A 23,496-nucleotide genomic window follows, 5' to 3' on the forward strand; every position below is an offset into this window, starting at 1 on the left:
ACTGAGACATTTTTGAGTCAGAAGAAAAAATATCAACAAATTATTAAACCTAACCAAAATATAGGAATTATTCTTCATGGAAACAGATGTTACTGGAAAAACAATTTAAACTATATATATATATATGTATGTCTCCACATATTCGGTCCACTGACTTGCAGTTATTCTCACTAACTTGTGTTCCAAAGGAGCAATTTTTATACTCGAATTTATTTTACTCATGCCAGATCTTTAAACTAATTTTTTTACCCTGATCTGTCACAAGTTGAAAGCATACACCCCTTTAAGTATGAAATAATTTAGCATGAATGTTAGCAAAATTACTTTTTGTTAATATTTGACATTGAGAGAAATCACAAAATGAAGCCCATATTGTGTTAATCCCAGTAATCAGGAGCTAGGAAACTATAAGAAAACAGCCTGCCTTTCTGAATTTAAAAAATGATCTGTTTTAATGATCTATGATTTTTGCACAATCTAGCTGGAAAGCTGAATGGGAAAGTCAATGAATTTTAACTGTGCTATATATCATTTTTGTGTCTTAGAGAAATTTTATGTTTCATCCTCCTCCATTGTAAACTTTAAATAAGAATAGCTCACTTGACCTTTCCACAGCCAGTGAGAAGACAGGGCTGTGAAGCCTGTGAATTGGCAGTGCCCAGCCCTGGCTCTAGTAGTTCAGGAGTAAGGGTAATGTTAACTGTAAGGCTATAAGGTTTGTTCATTATAAATGTAAGGATTGTAGTCTTGGATGTTTTTTATTGTACAACTACTTTGTAAAAAACTTATGAAACAAGATTTTACATACACAAACACATGAAAGGCACATGAAAAAGAAAAGAATAAATGAATTAAGATCTTCAAATGGTAAAAAACAAATATGCATTTGAAAAATTTTAGGGTTTTTTATTGTGACACGGACCTGAAATGCATTTGCCATGTCATCATAGGTTATTTCAATATGTCCTAAATTTTTGTTTATACATGTGTTGTATTTTGCTTTTTAATTTCCTAGATTGAATATCATAACCTTTGTCCAAGTTTGTGACAGTTTATATTGAATTATCTAGAGGTCCCCAAATGAATGATAAGCAGTCATTTTGAGACTAAAAGCTTTCTGGTAGACATGAATGCTTAACTGCTGTCATTTCTGGATTTTTCTTTTACATGTGACTTTCCCCACCGTTGAAATTAACTAATGTTACCAGAAGAGAAAGAGGAATAAAAAAATTAAAATTGTTCTGTCCCAATACAAATAGAAGTCATTGGAATTGCTCAGGGGAACTGGAAACATTTATACTAAAATTTAGATGAAGGTGTTTGAAATATTACTGTTGAGGGAAATGCATCTGCAGTCCTCTAAGCCATGAACAATACCTTGGCTTATCTGCCACTGCCACTGTATTTGAACGATACTAGAACCTTTGGAAAGATGAAGATATTAGGGATGAAAATACAGTTATTACTTAGTCTAAGTTTTGCTCATAGTGGAGAGGGTGATTTTTTTTTTTTATACAGCTGTCTATTTGCTTCTTCATTTCCTCCTTTATCTCCTGAAATTAAGCAATGCTATTCTTACCTATTTTCCCTGTTTTTTTAAAAAAAAAGATTCCTTCCTAAAATGGGTTTTTCTAACCCTATCAGTTGCTCATTCTAGCATGTCATGCTGAGATTTGAATTACGGAAATGGATCTAGGGCACCTGATGCTAAAATTTCAAAATAACTATTTCAGGATAAAGACCTATTCATTTAGAAGAATGCAAGCCACTTTCTGTGCCTATTTTTACCTCTTTACCGGATTCTCACTTGGTCTCAAGATGATCTCCTTCCCCCAACCTGCCTTATAATTCTTGTCTATAGGATACTGCTTAGATGTGTTGACTACACAAATTTCTGTGTGCTGAACTTTCATTTACACAGCAAAGCCTAATGAGTGGAGGGAAAGTGAATGATTTAAGACCATGCCAATTAACTGATGCCACTGCGAAGTCTAAACTAAAAGTTTACTGCCATATAATGCTTTATAGAACTTCCTTTATCTCAGTTGCTCCACTTAGTCTAATAGATGATAACGTTATATCTCAGAAAACTTAATTGGCAGAAAATAATGTTTCTTCTCTGCCCTTAGATTGTGTGGCCAGTATCTTACACCAGGAGGGATGAATGCAAGTGGGCTGGAAAAGATATCCTGGTGAGTATCAGTCTACTAAGTTATTTTGGTAATTGCATAAGGAATTTACTATTCTATCGTCACTTTAGTTCAGTGTTACATTAAACACCCTGCTTACTTGTGGACTTAATCACTCTTTAGAAACAAAATAATATGTGATTTTGAATGTTGATATTTTTATGTAAAGCATTGAAAGTCTTAATGTGAAGCAAATGAGTAAAAATAACAATAGACCTAAATAAAGCAAAAACATGTTCCTTTTGATGATTTATAAATGCAAAAAATAACTAACAAAATGCAATGTTTTAGCATATATACTTATATTCAGTTAGTCAACTAATTTGCAGATTGGTTCCCATATGTTAATTCCTCTTGAACTCCTTTTGAATTACATGAAGTTTTTCTTCTGAGTTATCATGATTAAATTACCCCTCCCCTTTTCCATTTTATTCTATTCCTTTTCTCTTTCCCTTTCTCCTTCCTTCCTTTTTTCCTTCTTGCACTTCTTTTCCCCTCCCTTCCTTACAACTACCCACTTCCCTTCCGTCCTTCGTTCTTATATTTCATGCACTCATTCTTTAAATAAATACAGATTGAGAAATGACTATATAGAGGACATTGTCTTGGGTATTATGGACAAAAGATGAACGAATGGTAAGCAATCCATACAATGGTTTTACCACCGTAAATAGTTAGAGGCCATTTTTCCTGAGGTAAACTGTCAGTAAAATTAAGTGTGCCACGGGTTTGAAGTATAGCCAAGTATCTGTACAGATCATGAAAGGCAGTTATAATCATTTAAATCAATAAATTAAAAGGAATTCAGAATTTTACAAATAATTTGTACTATTTTATGTCTTATCAGACATTTTTGGATATCCAAAACACAAGGAAATAAGTTTAAATGTTTTATCTGTGTATTAGCGTTTAGGAGAAATTTATCCTATGTGCCTAAAGACATAAATCAACTTGCATATATGTGTATAGATGTATATGTATTTTCAGGGAACAATCTGATTAATTGGTAGCAGCCGCCTAAGATGATGCATATGTTTAGAATGATTTGGAAGTGAAATCTGAGTTCATGGGAAAGAATGCCTCAGTCTGGTAGCAATGTTGGCTACTGATGAAGGAAGGCAGATAAAGGAACACAAAGCACAGATATCTCCCACCCATGATTAATACATATCTGCAAACATGGGAAAGTCATCCTTAAAAATTCCGTTTTAAGTATAGTGATTGAAAGTCACATTATACCTTCATAGTACAGTAAACATTTTTCTGCATATGTGAAAATGGACCAAAAAATTCTGTCCTACCAAATTTTAAACTTTCCTAATTAATACATAGGTTGGGATGATTGAAAAAGAGTGAACAGAAACAACGATGAGGTAGGAGTCCAAAATAGTCAAGAGTTTTATGTTGATTCCCAACTGACTCATTAACTGTACTTGAGCAAGTACTTTAGCTTTGAGGAGGCTTTGGTGTCTTACCCGTTAAGTGGGGCATTACATATTCTACAGTTGTGAGAAAGAAGCTTAATAGTTTTAGGACAATTAAATTGCAAGTAGATAATATTGTATAAGTGTAGGAAAAAATATGACTGAATACACAAAAATTTATTAACATCAAAATGCTGTATTTACCATTAACAAAATATGTTGAAAGTTTTCAGTGTATAATAACTAAGGATGGAGACAAAAGGAAGTTTTACCTGTATATGGCTATGACTTAAAAACACAGATTTTTCTCTTTCTACTGAAGTTTAACAGGTGAAGACATGGAAACTTAAGAATAATTGAGAATCTATTGTGTGCCAAGTACTATGATAATTTAAATAGTATTTTATAAATGTAAGTTTTAACAATAACTTTATTAAGTGGGTATCATTACCACTATTTTCTTAATCAAGAAGTGTAATGATTCAGAATATTCATTCAAAATCTTTTCATTCAAAAATTTTGGAACATTTTGAGTACTAAGCTAGAAGTCAGTATCAAAATGTTTGTGCCTCTGCTGAAGTTTTTGGTGTTGTGTGGCATAGATGTATTTGAACTTGCCTATTAACATACAGATAATAAGCAATAGATACTCAAATAAGTACCTTACCTATTTTGCTCTTTCTAAGGATGTGGGCCTAATAATAAGCAGCTCATGAAATTCTTGTAAGACTCAGTCACAAATGAAATTATTACACTGACTGTAATGCCTGATACAAATATTAACTATTACTAATATATGTAATGGAGTTGCTTGGATAATATCTAAGTGAAAACATTGTTAATGAAGTTAGTTTGATCTTCTCTAATGACCATGACCACTGTAGTGTGGCACTGTTCTAAATTCAATTCAGTTTGAAAATTGAAGATAATAACCATACTTATCTGATAAATTATCTGGATTTTATAAAAAGCCCTGAGCCAAGTACTGAGCCTATTTGATTTAATGATTAAATCACCTCTTTCAGTTGCTAAGACAGCAGATATTCTTTTGTGTTTGTGGTTTCCAAAATTCACCTCAGTACATTTATCTTTTATGCCTCCCCATCTCCCCTCCCCACTTCTATCCCCACCCTGTCTTTTTCCTGCCCTGCTGTCCTCCTCTCCCCCCTCTACCTCCTCATCTCCCTTCCTCCCTCTATCCTCTATCTCCCCTCTCCTCCCACTTCTAATCCTCCTATCAGTAGTGAACACTGAGGGACTCTGGTGTTAGCCTAGACACACTTAGTTCAGCAACTGCAATAAAGTCAAGATCCCCACAGTGCCCCATGGGTAACCTTAATCATGACCTCAGAGGTTTCCTCTCTAAAAAAAGCAACTTTATTATATTTTCCGGGCTTATTGAAAATGCTTATAGGTTTTATAGAACTAAATTAAAAGGAACTAAATCATATGGCATTTGCTAAGTTTGATACAGTGTATTAATGACACCTGATTATTTCATAGCACCTTGTAATAAGTATTCTGAAAACTTATAAATTATGTCTCAGATGTTATGGTAGAGATGGGTAATTATGTGTGCATTGAGAGATGTAAATTTTTGAAAATGTAATGGTATGGCAATATTAGCCATACAAATCTTTTCAAAAGTCAGCTAATTAATGTAACCTGATAAGTTACTCATGCTTTTGTTTTTCCTCTACATTCTGCATTAAATCAATTCAGTCATTGTGAATTTTTGTTTTTCTTTGTTAACAATTATTTAATGAAAGGGCAACATGAAAATTTTCATATATTTTAGTTTAAGGAAAAATCAATTTTTCCTCTAGCTCTAAGCAGTAAATACCAAACACTAAAGCATATTTAAATAGTAAAATATATTTTATACTATTTTTCTGATAACCCATCTCATTCTTTTAATATTGCTTTTCATTGACCTATTACTCAGAATATATTTTATGCAATTGGAATACATTTTATTAAAATTTATTTTACTTTTCAGGTGACCTCATTTATGTACCTCAGTTTACTTTACAATTTATTTAATTTAAATAGGATACATGGCATTTATTGATTATTTTTGGACTTCAATTCACAGACCTTTTTTATCGTTCCTTTCTTAACATATGATTTTAGAAAATAGCAGTTAGTTGACTTCTTGGAATTGTGACATTTCTTCCTTGATAAACAAACAAAAAAATAGCACTAGTATTTAAAAATAGCATTAGTATTTTTTACCAGAACTTTCTTAAATAGCCATCTAGAAAGATTAAGGGTAAAGAGGTTTTTTTTATTTTTATTTTTTAATTTTTATTTAACACCATATTTGTGAAGTGATGCACGGACAGTTTGATGGAAATTCTGCACTCTGTCTTAAGCTGTGACTGATGGACAATAATTCCTTACAAAGACCTCTTGTGATGCTGAAAACCACAAGAATGAGGCTTGAGTGGTTTTTGCAGCCATCAAGATTCCTAAGATAGAATTGTAACCAAAGTAGGAGCCCACCTGAACATTTATAAAAAAGTAAATTAACCACCTCCTTGAAGTGCTTTCCTTGGTTTCTAGAACCTGAATTTACCTTTTTCCTACTGGTTTTAATATTTTCTCTAAAAGCCCTCTGGAAATAAAGCTCCTTTAAACAAACCTTCCTGGAGGAAGTGCTGTCTTCTTGGTATTAGATTCAGATGCAAGAATACAATAAGAAAAGCAGGGTGAAGACACTGGCTAATTTTAAGTATCTTGAGGGTGAGTCATTCTTAAGTCCTGTTAAGATGGTTAAGACTTCCCTGACCTGGGAAGTCAGGCTATGCCCCTGTATTGAACCTACATAGTTCCTGTGTCAGAGTGTAGCATTATACAGGAAGTTGAACTCTTTCCCCATTCTCCCAGGCAGCTGGGAAGATACATCATTTCTTATAGCTCAATTTTCCATCAAACATATACATTAAATCAGCCTCTATAGTAAAAGGGAATCTGCAGCCTAAAGCATTTATGTTCTCTCTCTTTCTCCGTATATGCATAGATCGAGAAAGAGAGAGAATGTAAATGTCTTAGGTTGCTGAAAATGTCATTTTTTGATAACAACATTAATGTAAATTTATTTTTTGTCTTGTACAAATGAATATGCAGGATACATATACTACTATGCCTTTTATTCTTGGTGTTGTAAATTCTAAGCATTTACCTTGTTATGGTATTTCTTGTCTATTAAAGGAATGAAATGCTCATAAACTTTTCCACTAGTTACTTGAAAGTTGTAATTTGAAAAAAAATCTCATGTTATATAATACTGTTGGACAGAGACCCTCAAGAAGGACATAAATTCAATCCAGATATCTTTATTCTAACTGCTGTTATCTGCCTTCACTTTATTTTTGATGTTTTCTGGTCCTTAAAATCCATTTTGTATTCACAATAACTTTTCTATTGAGGGATTAACTTCCTTGACCTTGTTTTGCAAATGAAAACTGAATACATGCTAAGCTGGTAAAAGAATCTGGTTCAAATCAATAGCTCTCTGAATCTTCTTTGTTTATCCTACTAAACCATTTCTCTTTGTACTAAGTTTTAGTAAAACCAAATGGCAACCGTATGACTATTAGAAATATTTTGAACATCGTTAGAAATCAAAATTTCAACCATCTGAGATGAACAAAAAAACAAATTCTCATAACACTGCTATTGTTGGATGCATTTCAAAGTGCAGTATCATGCACCTGAATTTTGGGACATTTTTGTAATTCTTGAGAGATTTATTTTTATATTTTTGTCCTTAGCTGTTATTCATTTTTAATGTATTATATATTATAACATACATATCAAATTTAACATGATTCAGATTGTAGGATCTCAACAACACTAATTTTTTGCCAAGTGAATGCAACAGAGAATTTGAAGAAATTTGAAGAAAGCTACGCATTCATCTTAAGCTGCAGTGCAATCTAAAATGCGTGTTGAATTTTGTTTACTTTTTAAAGGTTAAAGATGACTTAACTTTTTTGAATTTTATTTTAGGGACTTCAAAGAATGTTAAAACTGTAAGTGTATAGTTAGAATTACCTTCTAATTCTACAAAAATCCTGAAGTGTTTTTAAAATCTCAAAACCCTGATGGATAATTGTTAGAAGATAATTTTTCATGGATTTGTTGCACTTCTGCACATCTGATGAACAGAGGCACTCTTAAGCAAAAGGCTGATTTTCAAACAGCCTTGAGAAGTAGAGATAGTGTCTCCCTCAAAGCAAAGGATAGGTATGCTTACCTTCAAGTACAATGATCATCTGTCTCCAATGTAATGGCCAGCATGCTTATGCCTGTTGTAAAATTTCAGGTTCCTTTGCACTTAATTGCATGTGCTGGTGTCACTTGGCCCTCTTCTCACTGCCCCCCTCCCCCCCGAGTGTTGAAGCTTGTGGAACGGGCATGAGAAATACTGATACTCTGACTACTACTATTTCCGTGAATTATAATGTCCTTCATCTCTGACTCAGGAGCTGTATGTCTTCTGTCAGCAATCACAAAACTCTGTCAGGGTAACTTGTTATCCTATAAATAGAACAGAATCATTGACCTTTTACAGTTCCTGGCAGTGTTGATTGTAATGTTTTGTGGGCACCCTAGATGATCTCACGAGTGAAAGACTGTGGTCAGTTTATTCATCTACTGAAGCTTATTATATATACTAGATATTGTTATAAATGCATTTCTTTCATTAACTCGTTTATGTAATTCATATTTGGTTATACATGCAAATTTCCAACTTACCTAAGGGATGTAGTTCCAGCTTATACCTAAGTTGACAGCACAGTTCTGCCACAACTATTGAGAAAAAGTTGATGTATTTGCTGTTTGACAGTGATTCATGTCATCTACCACTTTGATGAAAAGAGTGATTATAAATTTATAATTTATAGTCCTGACTCTTGAAGGACTGAAATTTCATGAAAATTCTAATGAGCAAAATGTAACTTGCCTTTAAATTGGAGTTGGGGAGTTATAGATACTTACTACTATATATATAAAATAGATAAAGAGCAAGAACCTACTCTATAGCACAGGAACTATATTCAATACCTAGTAATGACCTATAGTGTGTCGACTGAAATAAAATCACACAACTTGAGAGTTGTGGATTAAGTTTTATTTGGGGCAAAATGAGGACTATAGCCTGGAAGATAGCATCCCAGAAAGCTCTGAGAAACTGTTCCAAAGAGGCAGGGGGCAAACTCAGTTATTGTATGTGATTTTGATTTCATTGAAAGGGGAGAGGGGAGGAACGTGCAGTCAAGTGCACATCTAGGCAGAGGCTTGCTGCTAGTCACAGGGAGCGGATGTCACCATTAGTGATTTTAGTGCTTTTCTAGATACTGGAGATGCAAGAATTGGGGTCATAAGATCTTCTCCTGAAGATATCTAACTATCTAACGGCCTGTTTAGCCAGTTTTCCCAGAGCACAGAGTGCCTCATTCCTGACCTCCATTCTGAACTCCTTTCAGGGTGTGCTGGAGGTCAGTGGCTGTAGCAGCTCATGATTTAATCCAAGCAGAGCTAGATGGCAAGTGCCAACGTGATCCAATCCTTGGAAAGGCAGATGGCAAGTGCCAATTTTTAGTTAGCAAGTGAAAAAGAATACGAAAAGAGATACATGTATGTGTGTGTGTGTGTGACTGAATTACTATGATGTATACCAGAAATTAACACTGTAAACCAACTATACTTAAATTTTAAAAAAGGAAAGAGAAATGGTCATGGGTTAATACTCAAAACCAATTTTATTAAATCCACCTTTCCTCAGCACACTGTGGGCTTAACCTCTTTTAACTATCCTTAAAGGAATGAACAGTTCATAATAGACTTCTTGCTCAAGTCATGGCACAGCATATGGAATGATATGAGAGTTAAGCAGACTTGGAAGTATTTTAACCAATAAATGGATGATTGATTATTTTAAGAATAAGATAAGTTACTGCTCAATTAATAAGTGCTAGGCATCATACTATGTACTTTACACATATAAATCATTAATCCCATTTTTAGTTTAGGAGACTGAGGCTCAGAAATCCTGAATAACTTTCTGATAGTCACACAGCAAATAGAAAATGATGCTTGAATAATTTTAACCCATGTTTGACTGACATTTGAAGTATTGGATTAGTACTAGTAACTACTTCCATGTTTTTCCTGTTTTATCGTTTTGATTTTATTACTTTTGGCTCTGCTTTTCTTTAATTCTTCAGAAATACCTTTCCAAATGTAAATACCTACCTTTGAATAAGTAACATTTTTATTAAGTATTAATAAATATAAACACATTTTTAAATTGTAAAGTATTCAGAAATTATTTCTAAAATTAGTATATATTATAATTATGGATTATATATTATTATAAATAGATAAAGGGTCTCCATTTATTAGAATGTATGTTGAGAATATTTTATACATTAATTATATAACAGCATTTAGCATTTTGGACATTAAGGACTCCAACTGAGATTTTTTTACTTTTGATATTGAAAGCATAGGGTAGAAACGAGATTTGTATGAATTACAAAAAGCATTCCTCTAAAATCTGGATTTCACTTTTGTTTCTCCTTCCTCAAGTCTTCATCTCATATGTGATTAAAGATGCAACTCATCTCCCTTATTTGAATATTAAATTCATTCATGATAACTGCATATATGTTACCATTAAATATGCCAACTAATTTTATCCCCAATAAATCTCTTTAGATTGTAACTCTATCTACTTGGTGTAAATCATTGACTTAGTTGCTTTAAGGCATGAGCATTAAGTATTCAACAATGGTACATAAAATTGGAAACCACAGAATATCATTATTGAAATTAGAGTAAGGAATTTGGCTACTTAATAGTTCTCCTGGTTTGGCAGGAAAAAATATTCAGGTTGGTTTCACATAGTATTTTACTATTGTGTTCACTCATTTGAATGTGAGATGAAGAAAGGTTATGCTAAGCACATGTTATGGATACCCACAATCAGATAACTCCAAAGAATGATACAAATGTAATAATTAATTAGATTAATAGAACAATATAAAATAAAATATAAACTAAAAGTAGATGTTACCAGCTTCTCTGGTTCATAAGACATTTCAAAGTGAAATTACTCAAAGCTCCTTTAAATAGTAGAAGAGAATCATATTGGGTAACTTTTGCTAATACTGTGGTCTATAGTGCTTATGTGTATACTTTCAACCAAGTTTGAAAGTTTCAAGTAGTTTGAAATGAAATGTTGCTAGAATCTTAATCAGTAACTCTAAAACTTCAAAACAAATAATTAATTCAGAGGTGAAAAACCAGTCAAATGGGGCACTTAATTGAAATGAGTATTTACATAAAAATGATTTGGTATCCATGAGGCAGGAATCTTCATTTAATGTATCACATAAGTCAAGCCAAGTTAAAATTTCTTTTTTAATTATCATAAGTTTAAAGATGATATAGTTCAATTAATATGAATAGGCTCACATACTTAAATAACTAATGAAATAATGCCAACTTTGTTGTCCTATTTGAATCAGTATCTTTTAAAAATTCTCTGACGTCAAAACAAAACAAAAGCATTGAAGTGGAAAGGTCCATTGATTTTATTGTGCCATCATTCTTAATAGGGAAGGTAAAAATGTCTCCTAAAGTGGACTGAACAGCCTACTCACCATTTCATCACAGGAATGTTAAAAAATTGCAAGTCACAAATTCAACATTAGATAGCTAATATTATAAATAGATCCTAGTTGAGTGTTAGTTCTATTAGATGTGCCTCTTTGAAGAAGATTTCTAACATCCTTTAGTGAATGCTGAGGTATTAGGGAGACATGACTATGGATGATCTGATCACAGCTGTAACAGCACAGTATTACAAGGAAAAAAAGACACAACATTATTGCTAGGTAGGTATGGAACAGCTTAAGTAGAGAGAGGGATGAAGTGAGTGACAGGAACAATCTCACGGATTACTGCTTTGGCACGAAGATTCTAGTATTCCGTCAGCTTGCCAAATAAATTGACCAGAGAAAAAGAAAGTCAACAGATTAACTTCAGGAATTAAGCTTATTAATGGATTTTCATGCAGAAATGTATCCACCCACCATGATAGGAAAAGGCTTCCTTTGCTTTCCCAGCTGCTACATTATACATTTAGAATGTTTCCACATAAACTGCTGATGGCGTAGAGACTTTTTTTCTTATTAAATGAATGTTCACTGACCTGAGGCAATGTTGTACTATATCCATTCATGTTGAGCTGATTTATATTTGAACCAGAACACGTTGTTTGATTTAATCACGAGCTGAATGTATTTGAATATAGATCTTTCATCTTCACAGCCTTCTCTCCTCTTTTCTTTCATTTAGAATAAAATTTCACTGCTCCATCCATAATTTAAGACCATACAAAGAGGTAATTGGAATTGGAGGTAAATTACATTCTTTTGTAAAAAGTGTAATTATCAGAAGTTAGTTAAAAACACCTCTATGCTGTTTCAATTTTCATGCATGGAGCAGTTGTTTTGACAGATGGATGGACTTTATTTTTGTAACCATCCGGGAAAAGTCTGTCTAATCAGTGCTACATATTTGTAATGTTTGTTTTTGAATCACTGTGCATTTGGCTTCTATATCTTTTTTCAGGAATAGGCATTTTCTTTCTAATTTATTTTTCCAAGCTAATATCTCTGTGTGTATTTCCTCTCTACATTTGTCCTGAAGGCACTAGAAACTCTTAAATTAAAAAATAAGTGTAAATGGTTTGTCACTAAGGATGATGAATCATTGCTCCTCAGGTGTGGCCTTGGGGTTTACTGGTTTATAACTGCCTTTACTTTTTCTAGGCTAAGTTAACAATTTATAATGCTGTTGGTCTGAAGTACATTTCAGCAAAATAAGAGGTCAGTAGGGTTGCCTGACGCTGAGGAAGTCAACTTGTTGCTAAACTTGTCTGTGTGTATCAAGTTAAATTCCAAAAAGGATCCAGGTTTGAAAAATGAATTCATTTTGAACTGATTACACTCTTTATTATGTTGTAAATTCACCAGTGCTAAGCAAGGCAGTGCAGTAGTTTAATGCCAAAAAGTACATTATATTCTGAGTTTTCATCATGGTTCAGGAAAAGGTCAGAAATACTCTTCTTCAGTCTCCCTAGAGCAGAAATGTGTGAAGTGTGTTTCCTTTTGCTGACATGCTTCCTTCTTTTTTAGAGGAATGTCCAGGCTGCTTCAAAATAAAATGAATATCCTATTTTGGAACACTCAAAACCTAGAGAATGAAGGCAAATGAGTGACAGAATTGATACTCTTTTATGTAGGTTTTCTGTTTAAAGAACAATTCTCCTTCACAATGTCTCTTTCAAGATTTTGGTTCTTCTCTGTCTAGTTCTTTTAATTCACTGTTTCCTCCTACATTGGTGTTGATGGGTTTTCTCGCAGCTATTTTAAACCAGTTTTTAAAGTATTTCATTAAACGTTTTTGTTTCGATTCAAGTGTCTTAAGTGTCTTAAGGTACTCTATAAACCCAAGAAATTTCTCTCCATTCTATTTGCATCAACTTTCACTTCAAAATAATACTGAGGTAGCCCCCGGGCATGGTGACAGTATAACCTGCAGCCAACTGGGAGAGTTCATTGGAGAAATGAATGGATCATTCCAGGCCTTAGGCCAGTAGGGTGGGCCTGGCTGCTTTGTAACACAGATAGACTCCATTATCAGCATTCTTGGTAGAGCTCCATTCCTGTGATTGACTGTTTCTAGCAGCTCTGTAGAGGAATAGCTGTCATAGTATAGTGGTGCTTCTTTGACAATTAATAGAGAACAAATTAAAATTATGATATTCAGTGTGGCTCAATTCCATTGTTCTCAAGAACTTTGAGATTTTTCAGTCAATAATTATTGCTAATCAGTTACCCGATCTGTAAGAGATAAGAATCCACAAATTCTGTGATGTTACGATTCATAACAGTTGCAGAAGTGACATAGCTTTCATCTGTGTTCACAAGTATCCATGCTGATAAAATATTTCCTTCCTTTTTTGTTTTCTTTATTGTGGAGAACTAGGGTCTATTCTCAAGTTTCTTGGATACACTTAGGTGTTACTAATGGGATTAGAGAGTTTGATTTTTGTACTTAAAATTGCATCCCTATTTTTATAGGCATGGTAGGCAGACTAAAACCCCGTTCTTTTATGAAGTGAACGAGACATCTCTCTGGGGCTGCTGCTACTACTTATTAGAGTATTTGTTTGCTTAGCACTACGCATGTACATAGCCAGTTTCTTAATTTCAACATATGGTGTTGTAACTGGTTATTTATAATCTTGAATGCTGTAATACTGAGTTCATAATCAGGAGTCGCTGTCTTTATGTAAAAGCAAAGTATGTGGCCACCTACATGTTTCAAAGGAAGAGGTACCATAAAACATTTTCCTGAAAGTGACTTCTTTGCAAATGAATGCATTTCCTTAAGAGTGCAAGTAAGTCCTTTGGGTAAGACTCATGGATGTCTCATTTGTAAATGAGTTTATCAGCTGTTTCCCTCTCCACAGCTTCTTTCCTCTGCCTAAACTTTCGTACCCTATCCTCTTGGGGAAGGAGGAGAAACTGCTACAGAATGGAGAGTTTGTGACTAAGAGTCTTGGAAGTTAGGTTATATCTAAGTTTATCTAAGATTATGTCTAAGATGTACCCTGTTCAAAGTGGTACATGGATGAGATGCATCTATTCTGTAAGCTAGGAAAGTTTTCTTCATACCAACTTGCAAAATCAGTTGGTTTCAGTGCTTAATTTTCTGTGTTATCCTTTGCCAGACAAAAAAAACATTGAGGATCTAAGCAGCAAAACAGTGGAAAGAATTAGATACTTATTTCAGTTTCTTACCTAAACTACTCAGCATATGTTAAGAACACATGAGGAGTCATAACTGGGAAGTTTTCATATTTTCCCTTAAATAGGCCTAATTCACATTTGGAACAATATATTTATAGGACATCCTCAGATTTCATCCTAGAAAAATCAGTGAGATGAAAAGCAATTATCTGAATTTAAATAACAATTATTCTGCTCAGCTTTGTTCTGCTCCTTATTTCATGGAGTTAATAGAGTTAATACCAAAATCATCAGTTGCAAACACAGAACACAGATGTCAAGTGGAAATATACTTAAATTATTATAACACTTAAGTTATAAACTCCAACTGAGTACATAAACCCAAATGTATTCTGAGCTGTCACTTGAAGAGTTACGGAGAATGACTTTGGGAGTGTTAGAGGTGCCAGGACGAACCCAGGTCCTGTTATGTTTGCCGAATTTCTTACTCTCTACTCTGCTTTTGATCTTTATCTGCAGTTCTAGTTACATATTTGGTTCTTATTTCCAAATGTTTGTAGGCAAAAACACAAAACTATGTGTATAAGAAACTCTATGATCAATGACATAGTAATTTTAACATAATTATTATTTAGCATATGAATATTCGTTTGGATATTTAAAACATGAATATTGTATATTCCATGATGAATTCATATTTTCTGCTTACATGTATTTAATTTTTAAGATTTTTATATGTTTAATAGACTATACAATTTTATTTAAAGGTATTTTGAGAGTTTGAGTTTCTCTTTTTATTTTTTTCTTTTTACAATGTATCAACATAGACTTATCTATTTAGAAATGTTTTTCAAAAAAACTGAGCCTTTTCTGCTCTGAATTTCTTTGGCAATAAAAGTATCCAGTTTATATTCTGACTAACTGATTTTTCCCCCTAAATCTTTCCTCAACAGGGACAAAGGGCTAAGATTCCTGTTTATTCATAGAAATACGTTTTCTTTCACAGGATCTACAGATATGATAGATTATATAGAAAGAATAGAAATAGCTCTGTTCATTCTGTTTCTTAGGTGATAATTTATTTGAGTAATAAAATGGCAGGAATGTCTAAACTTCTATAAATAATAACAACATATGACTATAATTCTGTCTTATAAGTAACTGTTCTTTACCTGGGATCCATGAGTCATTGGGCAGGGGGTCCATGAATGGGTTCAGGATGTGCATGAACTGCCCAAAAATATTTATTAATGATAGCCACTCTACTAAAGACTCTTCAGCCTATAGACATACCACAATGTACATCTTCTCTATCTCATTCCATGCTCAGGTGGTCTGTGAGACATGGGGAACGTTTTCAGGAGGAGGTGGCTTTATCTTTTAGGGTCTATAGCACTTACTAGTAAGTGGCATTACTCAGTGATGGGTTACTGATGAAGTTTTAAATTCATGTTTAATAGAAGGTTGTAGTTTCTTTTATTTTTGATCTTTCCACAGTTAAGCTCAAAGCTGACTTTTGCAAAGAAATTTTCACCATTGTTATAATTTAACTAATTCATTAACCCAGTAATTTGCTTTTTCTCTCATTTCTGGAAGTTCACCTAAAATAACTGGTTATCTATAACTGTGTTCAACTTTAATATAAATAAATTATAAATAGTTTTAGTAAAAAAGTTAAAGAGAGTATTACATTTAGCCCCCCAAAAATAAGAACTTTAACTTCTGTATTTCATGTAATAATGTAAGCAAACAATAGAATAATAAGCCCTAAAAATGTTGTGAAAAGTACACAAAAGAAATCTGTTCAAACATGCCCAGCACCCTAGAGGATACTTCAGCCATACTAACTGCTAGAACTCACTGGTTTTCCTTTTGTCTTACAGAAAGAATGTGCTAATTTCATCAAGGTGCTTAAGGCTTATAATCAGACTCACTTGTACGCCTGTGGAACGGGGGCTTTTCATCCAATTTGCACCTACATTGAAATTGGACATCATCCTGAGGTAAAGCTGGCTTTTAAAAAGTGGTGTTTGCCCATGACCCCTTCCTTTTCAAATGCTTCATTGCTGATTTCATCAGCTCATTTAGCTTCTGGCTTGCTATTCAAGGGTACCTACTTGGAATTCAGATGCTGTTATTAATTTTAATCTGTGAATGCAAGGAGAATGAAACCATCACTCAACAATAACTATGGAACAGGAGGAAGGAAGGAAGAAAGCATTTGCTTTTGCCCTGAATTAGAGTCCAATCCATTTTGCATGTGCAGCAGATGTCGGCAGGCTGAATATGTACTGTTTTCTCCTTCATTTGTGTATTGCCAGCTCTCCCCTCCATTTCCTCCCTCAGCCAGAAGTGTCTGCCACCACAGTTGTTTTCTTCTGCCCAGGGATTAAGAAAGGATGCCATACATGTGCACAATGATGTGATCTCACATTTGACCTAAGTTATTCACATTTGTGTTCTTACTTAACTAGGCTTTGCTTTTATAATTTTGGCTATTATTTTGTCAGTGTGAAAAAGAAAAAGAAAAAAAAATGTTTGGTGGCTACTGCTCCTAAAGGATGTTTTAGTGAGAAAATTTAGTGAGGAAATTAAAGTTAGGTAAATTTAAGTAAAAGTTGAAATTGGGGATATCTTTATAGGAAAAGTTACTAGTGTGGAAAGCAGTTTCATAAGTTGGACTTATCAACAGCCTTCAATTAGAAGCCCTTTTATAATTTTTGGCACAAAATCCTAAGAAGAACAAAAGTGTTCATGTGGTGAGAAAATCATCGGTGACAAAATTTTCTTCCAAATTGGAATTTAGAAGTACTCAACAGATAAAGGATTTGTTCCCAGAATATTTCTGGAATCCTAAAGATAAAATAGAATTTACATGTTAAACATTTTTTTGGTAACTTAAACTCTTGATTGATCTTCTCTATTTTAATTTATCCCTAAGTGATACAAATATATTCTTTCAATCCAAAGGCTTAGAAATCAAAACAGTTTGTGTGGTACCTTCTTTTAAGAAGACACCTTGAGAGTACGTGGTTTCTAGACTAAACACAGTTATTATGACCTTCCTCATGATCCTGAGACAATCAAAACACTTTCCCAAGGTCTCACCAGTTTAGGCATTTGCCCTCATCAGCCTCTTCCCCCACAGCATCTTTCCTCCTCTCTTTTTTCACAAGCATGCATACCGTGCCTACTGACATACCCAAGAGTTTTAAGTAAAAAACTAGCTTTAAGGAAAGGCAGTCTTACTCAAATTACTTGCTTTGTATTGATGAAAGTTGGAGTAATTCCCTGCACACAGTCCTAGAGACTTTGTATACTTCACTTTTGAGCACTTTTTAGCACCTTCTGGATAAATCTCTCCCTCAACTATTTCCTATAGTTGGACGTCCTAAACATTGGACTTGGTGATTGTCCCATTTTTTCTGTATACTGGAGACAGTTCTAGACAACTCCCTCCACACCATATTCCACTCTTCATATCTGCCAAGCATTGTGCTGTATAGGGCAGTGGTGTCAGGAGAGTTGAACTCCAAGCACAGGTTAGTGGAAAAGACATGGGCTTTAGGGTCACCTCTGGCCTCTTATCATATTTTACCAGTTACTAGCTGTGGACTGGGAAAATTACTTAACCTGTCTGAGACTCTGTCTCATAATACGTAAAAACAAATCTCTAGATCCTCAGTGTCCATACATTTTAAATGAGAAATTGAACTTACTACCTCCAACTACCTTCCAACCTTTCCAGCAGGGCATAACTCCCTGACATTTTTTGCTATAGAAACTCAAGGAGTTCTAACCCCATCACTGTTGAATGTGTGTCCTCTGGCCTCAGCTGCAGGGCTTTTGTCTGACCTCAATTCAGTACTAGATGCTTGATCCAGAGCAGGCTACTTTCTTTCTTTGTGTCTTTGTAACCTAGAAAGTGATAATGAGGATGATCTCTACCTCATGTGGCTGTTGTGAGAGTTTAAAATTGTCTAGTAGGTAGTAGGTAGGAAAAAAAAGTGGGTTAGCATTTTTAAAATATAAATGTGTATTTCATGCTGGAAGCCGTTGCAGCTTTGATGTTAATAATTATCACTTTGCCTGTTAAATGTACCTTACTTCATCAGAGGTTGTGAGTTAATGCCCTGGGCTCTCATTGCTGGCAGGTCATTCTGTACTTATCTTAATTCCCCCCCTTTTTAAATTCAAAGCTTAGATGATCTTGATGGCCATTTAAATTAAAATATCATATATTGTTCCCGTATTTTTACCATTTTCCCCAAAAGTAGTTTTTTTTTTTTTTTTTTTTTTTTTTTTTTTTGTCTTTTTGAAGTTGCTCCTTAGCAGAGTTCACAGAATTTTTCCTTCTCAACTCACCAACTCCTCACTGCTGCTTTGTGGGTGGGTGGGGGGGGAAGGCAGAGATACAGGTTGTGGAGCCAGGCCATTTATCCAGGAAAATGGAGGCCATTTCCTCCACTGAAATAAATAAGTAAAGCTTCCCATCTAATCTCCTTAAGGTGGGATATTGGCATACAAGTATTTTCCTGAAACTCTGAAACTTACAACCTTTGAGAGAAGTCCTTCTTCAGAAGCTCAGTGATTTTGATTTGTGTGGAGACTGTATATGGGGGAGATGCTGTTCCAGGCTGTTTTGGGGATCAGAGTGGGGATGATTATGTAGTTACCAGGGGAAATTTGGAACAGTCTAGACAGTCAATATAGGAAATCCTGGAAAAGATATTATCAAGATAGCTTGTCTAGACAATATAAAATTTAATATTCAATGCTTAAGCTGCCTTAAGAGAGAATCTGCTTTAAATTGATCTATATTGGTACTTAAAAAACTACACTCTGATTTAAACAGTTATGCTGTTTTTTTAAGTTGAGGAAAAGAGACAATAGGTGCTTCATGCAGTTAGGAAGAGAATGATAGTAATGGAAAGATTGGAAGAGTAAGAAATAAAATAGTAATCAGGACCGAGGCCAGGATTGTTGGATTAGAGTTGATAAGTTCTCACAAAGTTTGAATTTAGTAACTTTCATTTACAAGGATGGATTCTCAGACAGAACCAAGACAAATCTTTCTCCTATATTCTGCTTTAGAAGTAGCCTGTATATTTTGCTGTTTCCTGCCCCGCACTGAATACAATAATGAAATAGTTTCCTTTTTAAATTTCTATTCAGCCTTTACATATTATGAATAATTTTATCATGCAGAAAAAGACATTTTGTTTTTTGCTTTTATCATGACTTCCCAGACATTTTAGCATCCAGTTTTTTCTTTGCAGTGCTTTTCCTTTAAAATAACTTTGTCTTAACATTGAGATCCCATGATTGTTGAAACCCATTGTTAGAATTTTTGGACTTATCATTCCAGGTGGCTGGATGCCACAGAAGTAAAGACACCACTTTTGAAACAAAGCAGTACTCCTTTCATTATTTAATAGCTTTAGATCTTGTAGGAGGAAATTAACAGTTCCTTTTAAATGATGAACAGTTTGTAAAACAACAACAACAACAACAACCTTGTTTAGTCTCTAGTTGTTAAAATAGACCTTATTTTATTTTTTTAACTTTTAAATACCAATATTAAAACTCCCGAATATTGTATTCCAAAACCTCCTCTTGCTGTAGAGTGAATGCCATATGACCACACACAGTATGTCATTGATTGCTGTATTAAACAGATTTTCTGTTTCCTGTAGTACAATTGGGAATTGCTAGACCTATTAATTAATTCCAGTTCTATAAGATGTGTGTCAATCAATTCTTGGGTATCCTCCAATAGTACTTGACACTGCAGATAACTGCCAGTGAGGTCACATACTTCATACACATGTGTGTGTTTATCATAAAAATGCACGCAGAGTTCATGAAAGGAATGATTCAGAGCTAGAGTACAGATGAGTTTTGAGTTTAAGCTCTCAGCATCCATGCCATTGAAATGAAAAGTGTAAGTCATCCTTACGAGACAGAATATTCCCAAAAGGCTTATACTTATGGTATTTCCCTTCCAATTTACATCTGTTAATAAAAAAATGAATGAATTTAGGAGGAGTATAGCTTTTCGAAGAAGTCTGGATATTTTCTCAAATTCCAAATGGGCCTCCTCTAGGTACTGGGAAAGAAATCTAAAGAAAGATGGACCCAGATGAAAACTGGAAAATATTAACTCTGTAAATACTCTCAGAATGTCATGATCTCAATTTATGATAGAACCAGAGGGACATTAAGAAATGCAGTGAAGCTTAATGGCTATCTCTGAGGTCATTTCTACAATGACAATTAATATATCAAGATATAAAATAAAATGTTTTGTCTGATTCTTCCCTTCCTCCGAGAATATGTTTTACTTTTATGTAAAACTTTGAATTAGATGCTCTTAGTAACAGTCTCCAGGGCCAAAATGCTACTTAAGTGGTAGCTAGTGATCTGTTGACTAATTTATACATCTAACCTAACCTCTTCTAATTGAATTATCTTGCTCAATGTATTATGTCCGTTAGTCCAATAAAGCCCAAGTTTATTTCTAAGAGAAGATGGTAACGCTGAGGAGTTTAGATTTCTTAGTAAAACAATGAGGAGTTGCTTTTGGGTGAGTTCCATCTTTACATCTTTCTTAGATCATATGTTGGAGTCTGGATTTACTCTGTAGTAGACTAATGTAAGTGGGAAAAGTCAAGATTCCTTGGTTATTTCTTCTTGGCCTCCTAATTTCCACCAGAGGCAGTGTGTCCCTCATTGGCACTGCCAACCTAAGCCAAATGTGGTTATAGCAAGACTATATTGATTTCTAGGTTCTTCTTTCCCAATCTGTCAGTACTTGAATCATGTTGGAAGGCACACCATACAAGTTATCATGCTGAATAAACAATACCACCATTTTTATAGCAAATTAAATTTTAAAATGCTGTGCTGTTTGTATTTGAGGAAAAGGATCAGTTTATAAATTCTGAGTGATCTTAACAGCTCACCAGTACATTTTCCATAAGCTATTCACATTCTAAACTTTAAATATTATCAATAAGACTGTTTCTCAAAATTAATAGAACTAGTAGCCAACTGAGGTAGTTGGGGGACCTAAGTCATTAGAAACAAGTCTAGAAAAAAAATTCACAAATGGTGAAAGAAAGAAAGAGAACCAAAAATCCAAACCAGCATCACCTGTACCTTATTTAAAATGTTTTAAATCAGTATTTTATATTTTGACTTGTTTGCTCTAAATATTTGTTGTGAAAACCATAGTTATGAGATAACTTTTAATACTCTTTTACCTTCTACACTTACTTGGTTTAATTGTACAACATTTTCCCCTTCATAGTATTTAACCACTTTTTATTTCCAAGAACAGTGACAGGAAAAAATGGAAACGTCACCACTGAGTTCTTAACTTTCAGTGTATTTAGTTTCATGTTTTGTCAGGTCTGGTTCACCTAGTGCAAGAAAAAAATTTGGACAAAATTGAAAACAGTTTTCCTAAGGCTGTATTGGTGCAGTGGTGGCATTGTCAATTACCTATTAAAATACTGAAGTATCCATAGAACTATATTGCAAACAATACATTAACCAATCTATTTTTTCTTTTCCTCGTGAACTACTAATAGTTGGTTTGGATCAAAGACCTTATATTTACTGGAGCTAATCTATCACTGGAGCTGTGTATTCCTCAACCTGTCTTCTACTGTGCACTTTTTGATTGATTGCACTGATTCCCTGTATTATCTCTTTTAAGAAGAAGTTTCTATCCATAAAAGCTTTAATTTGCTTATTATCAATATCACATTTCACACAAAACACAAAGAGTAGTTGTAAACCCCATTGCCTGCTCACGTTTGTGCTGTTTTCATCTTCTCTTCTGTTTTCCTCCTTCTGTCATGACCCTTTCTTTGCCTTTGAACTCTAGTTCTGTTTTTCTTCTCTATCTCTTTGTCATCCTGCCTAAACTACTTCATTTGGAACCAAAGGTTAAGGTATTGGAAATACAGCTTTCATATACAGATGAGAAGGAAGGTGTTAGTTTGATATATTTGAAACTTTGGAAAGAAGCAGAATAAACTTAGACTAAATTTCCACAAATCAGAATATATTTGATTCCTTTTATAGTGTGTTTCAAATAAGCATCAGCACATTATCTTGTAAATTTGTTTTAAATCATAATGGTTCACTCTGATGATAACCTGAAAAAGCGATATAAGTACATTCTAAATTATTTGGATAACTACCTCATAATCATGTAAAATCTTAAGATTTTAGTGCTTTTGCTTGCTTAAGGCTTAAGATCATGTGAGTGCCAAGAATATACCTTTAATTTTCTTGGGCTATTGAAAAGGAAACAAAGGTTTACTTGGTATGTAAATATTCTCTTCCTGCCAAGTAAAAGCCAAAGTGAGGTCAGAGTGGGCCAGTGTGAAGGAAGAACTTGCTGTGGTTCAAACAGAGAAAAGTAGTTAGAGAACTAAATTACCCCAGAACACAGAGGGGGCAGACTTGCTAACCCCAGACAGTAGCTTCTGGTCACTAGAACAATGTCCCTATTGCAAGAAGGTATTTACTTTCAGGATACACAAAAATAGTAGTGTTGCATTGCATTGCTGTTGCTAATTTCAATTGCATTTGCTTTCTAGTTTTGTTGGTACTTAGCTTTAAACAGGAAGAACCTATACTTGGCTTTATAATTTTATAAATTTAGCTACTATTAGAAAATATATGATGTAGGATACCTGATGGCACACTAAGAAGATACTACCTTGTGGTAGTTTTTAAGCAGATAGTGTCACCTCTTCCCTGTGTTCACATCTGAGGACACTCACCTGACCTTGTATAATGGCCTCTGGTCCAGGTTCCTCATGGCTCTCAGCTGCTCCAGGCTTAGCACAGGTGGTCAATTTGGACAGAATGTGAACTGGAGAAACAGAAATAGCAAAGGTTGGTGCTGAGAATCAGCATGAGGTGATGAGAATAGCATTGAGGTGAAAACGAAAGACATAGAAAAAACCAGAACTTCTAGAATCAAGGTTTTATTTATAAAACAGATTTGATGGACTACTAGGAGATAAT

The 23,496-nt window shown here is 34.1% G+C and overlaps 1 protein-coding gene across 5 annotated transcripts in view; it reads left to right on the plus strand.

Annotated features, from left to right (window-relative positions):
- SEMA3A (semaphorin 3A) overlaps window positions 1-23,496 on the plus strand; it is a 695,593-nt gene that overhangs the window by 552,860 nt on the left and 119,237 nt on the right. For all 5 annotated transcript variants that reach the window (XM_072965111.1, XM_006211741.4, XM_072965113.1 and 2 more), the window contains 2 exons: window positions 2,130-2,192; window positions 16,332-16,451. In XM_072965111.1, the coding sequence (XP_072821212.1) occupies window positions 2,130-2,192; window positions 16,332-16,451 (183 nt within the window). The remainder of the gene's footprint in view (window positions 1-2,129; window positions 2,193-16,331; window positions 16,452-23,496) is intronic.

This window comes from Vicugna pacos, chromosome 7, assembly GCF_048564905.1.
Source record: "Vicugna pacos chromosome 7, VicPac4, whole genome shotgun sequence".
Lineage (NCBI taxonomy): Eukaryota > Metazoa > Chordata > Mammalia > Artiodactyla > Camelidae > Vicugna > Vicugna pacos.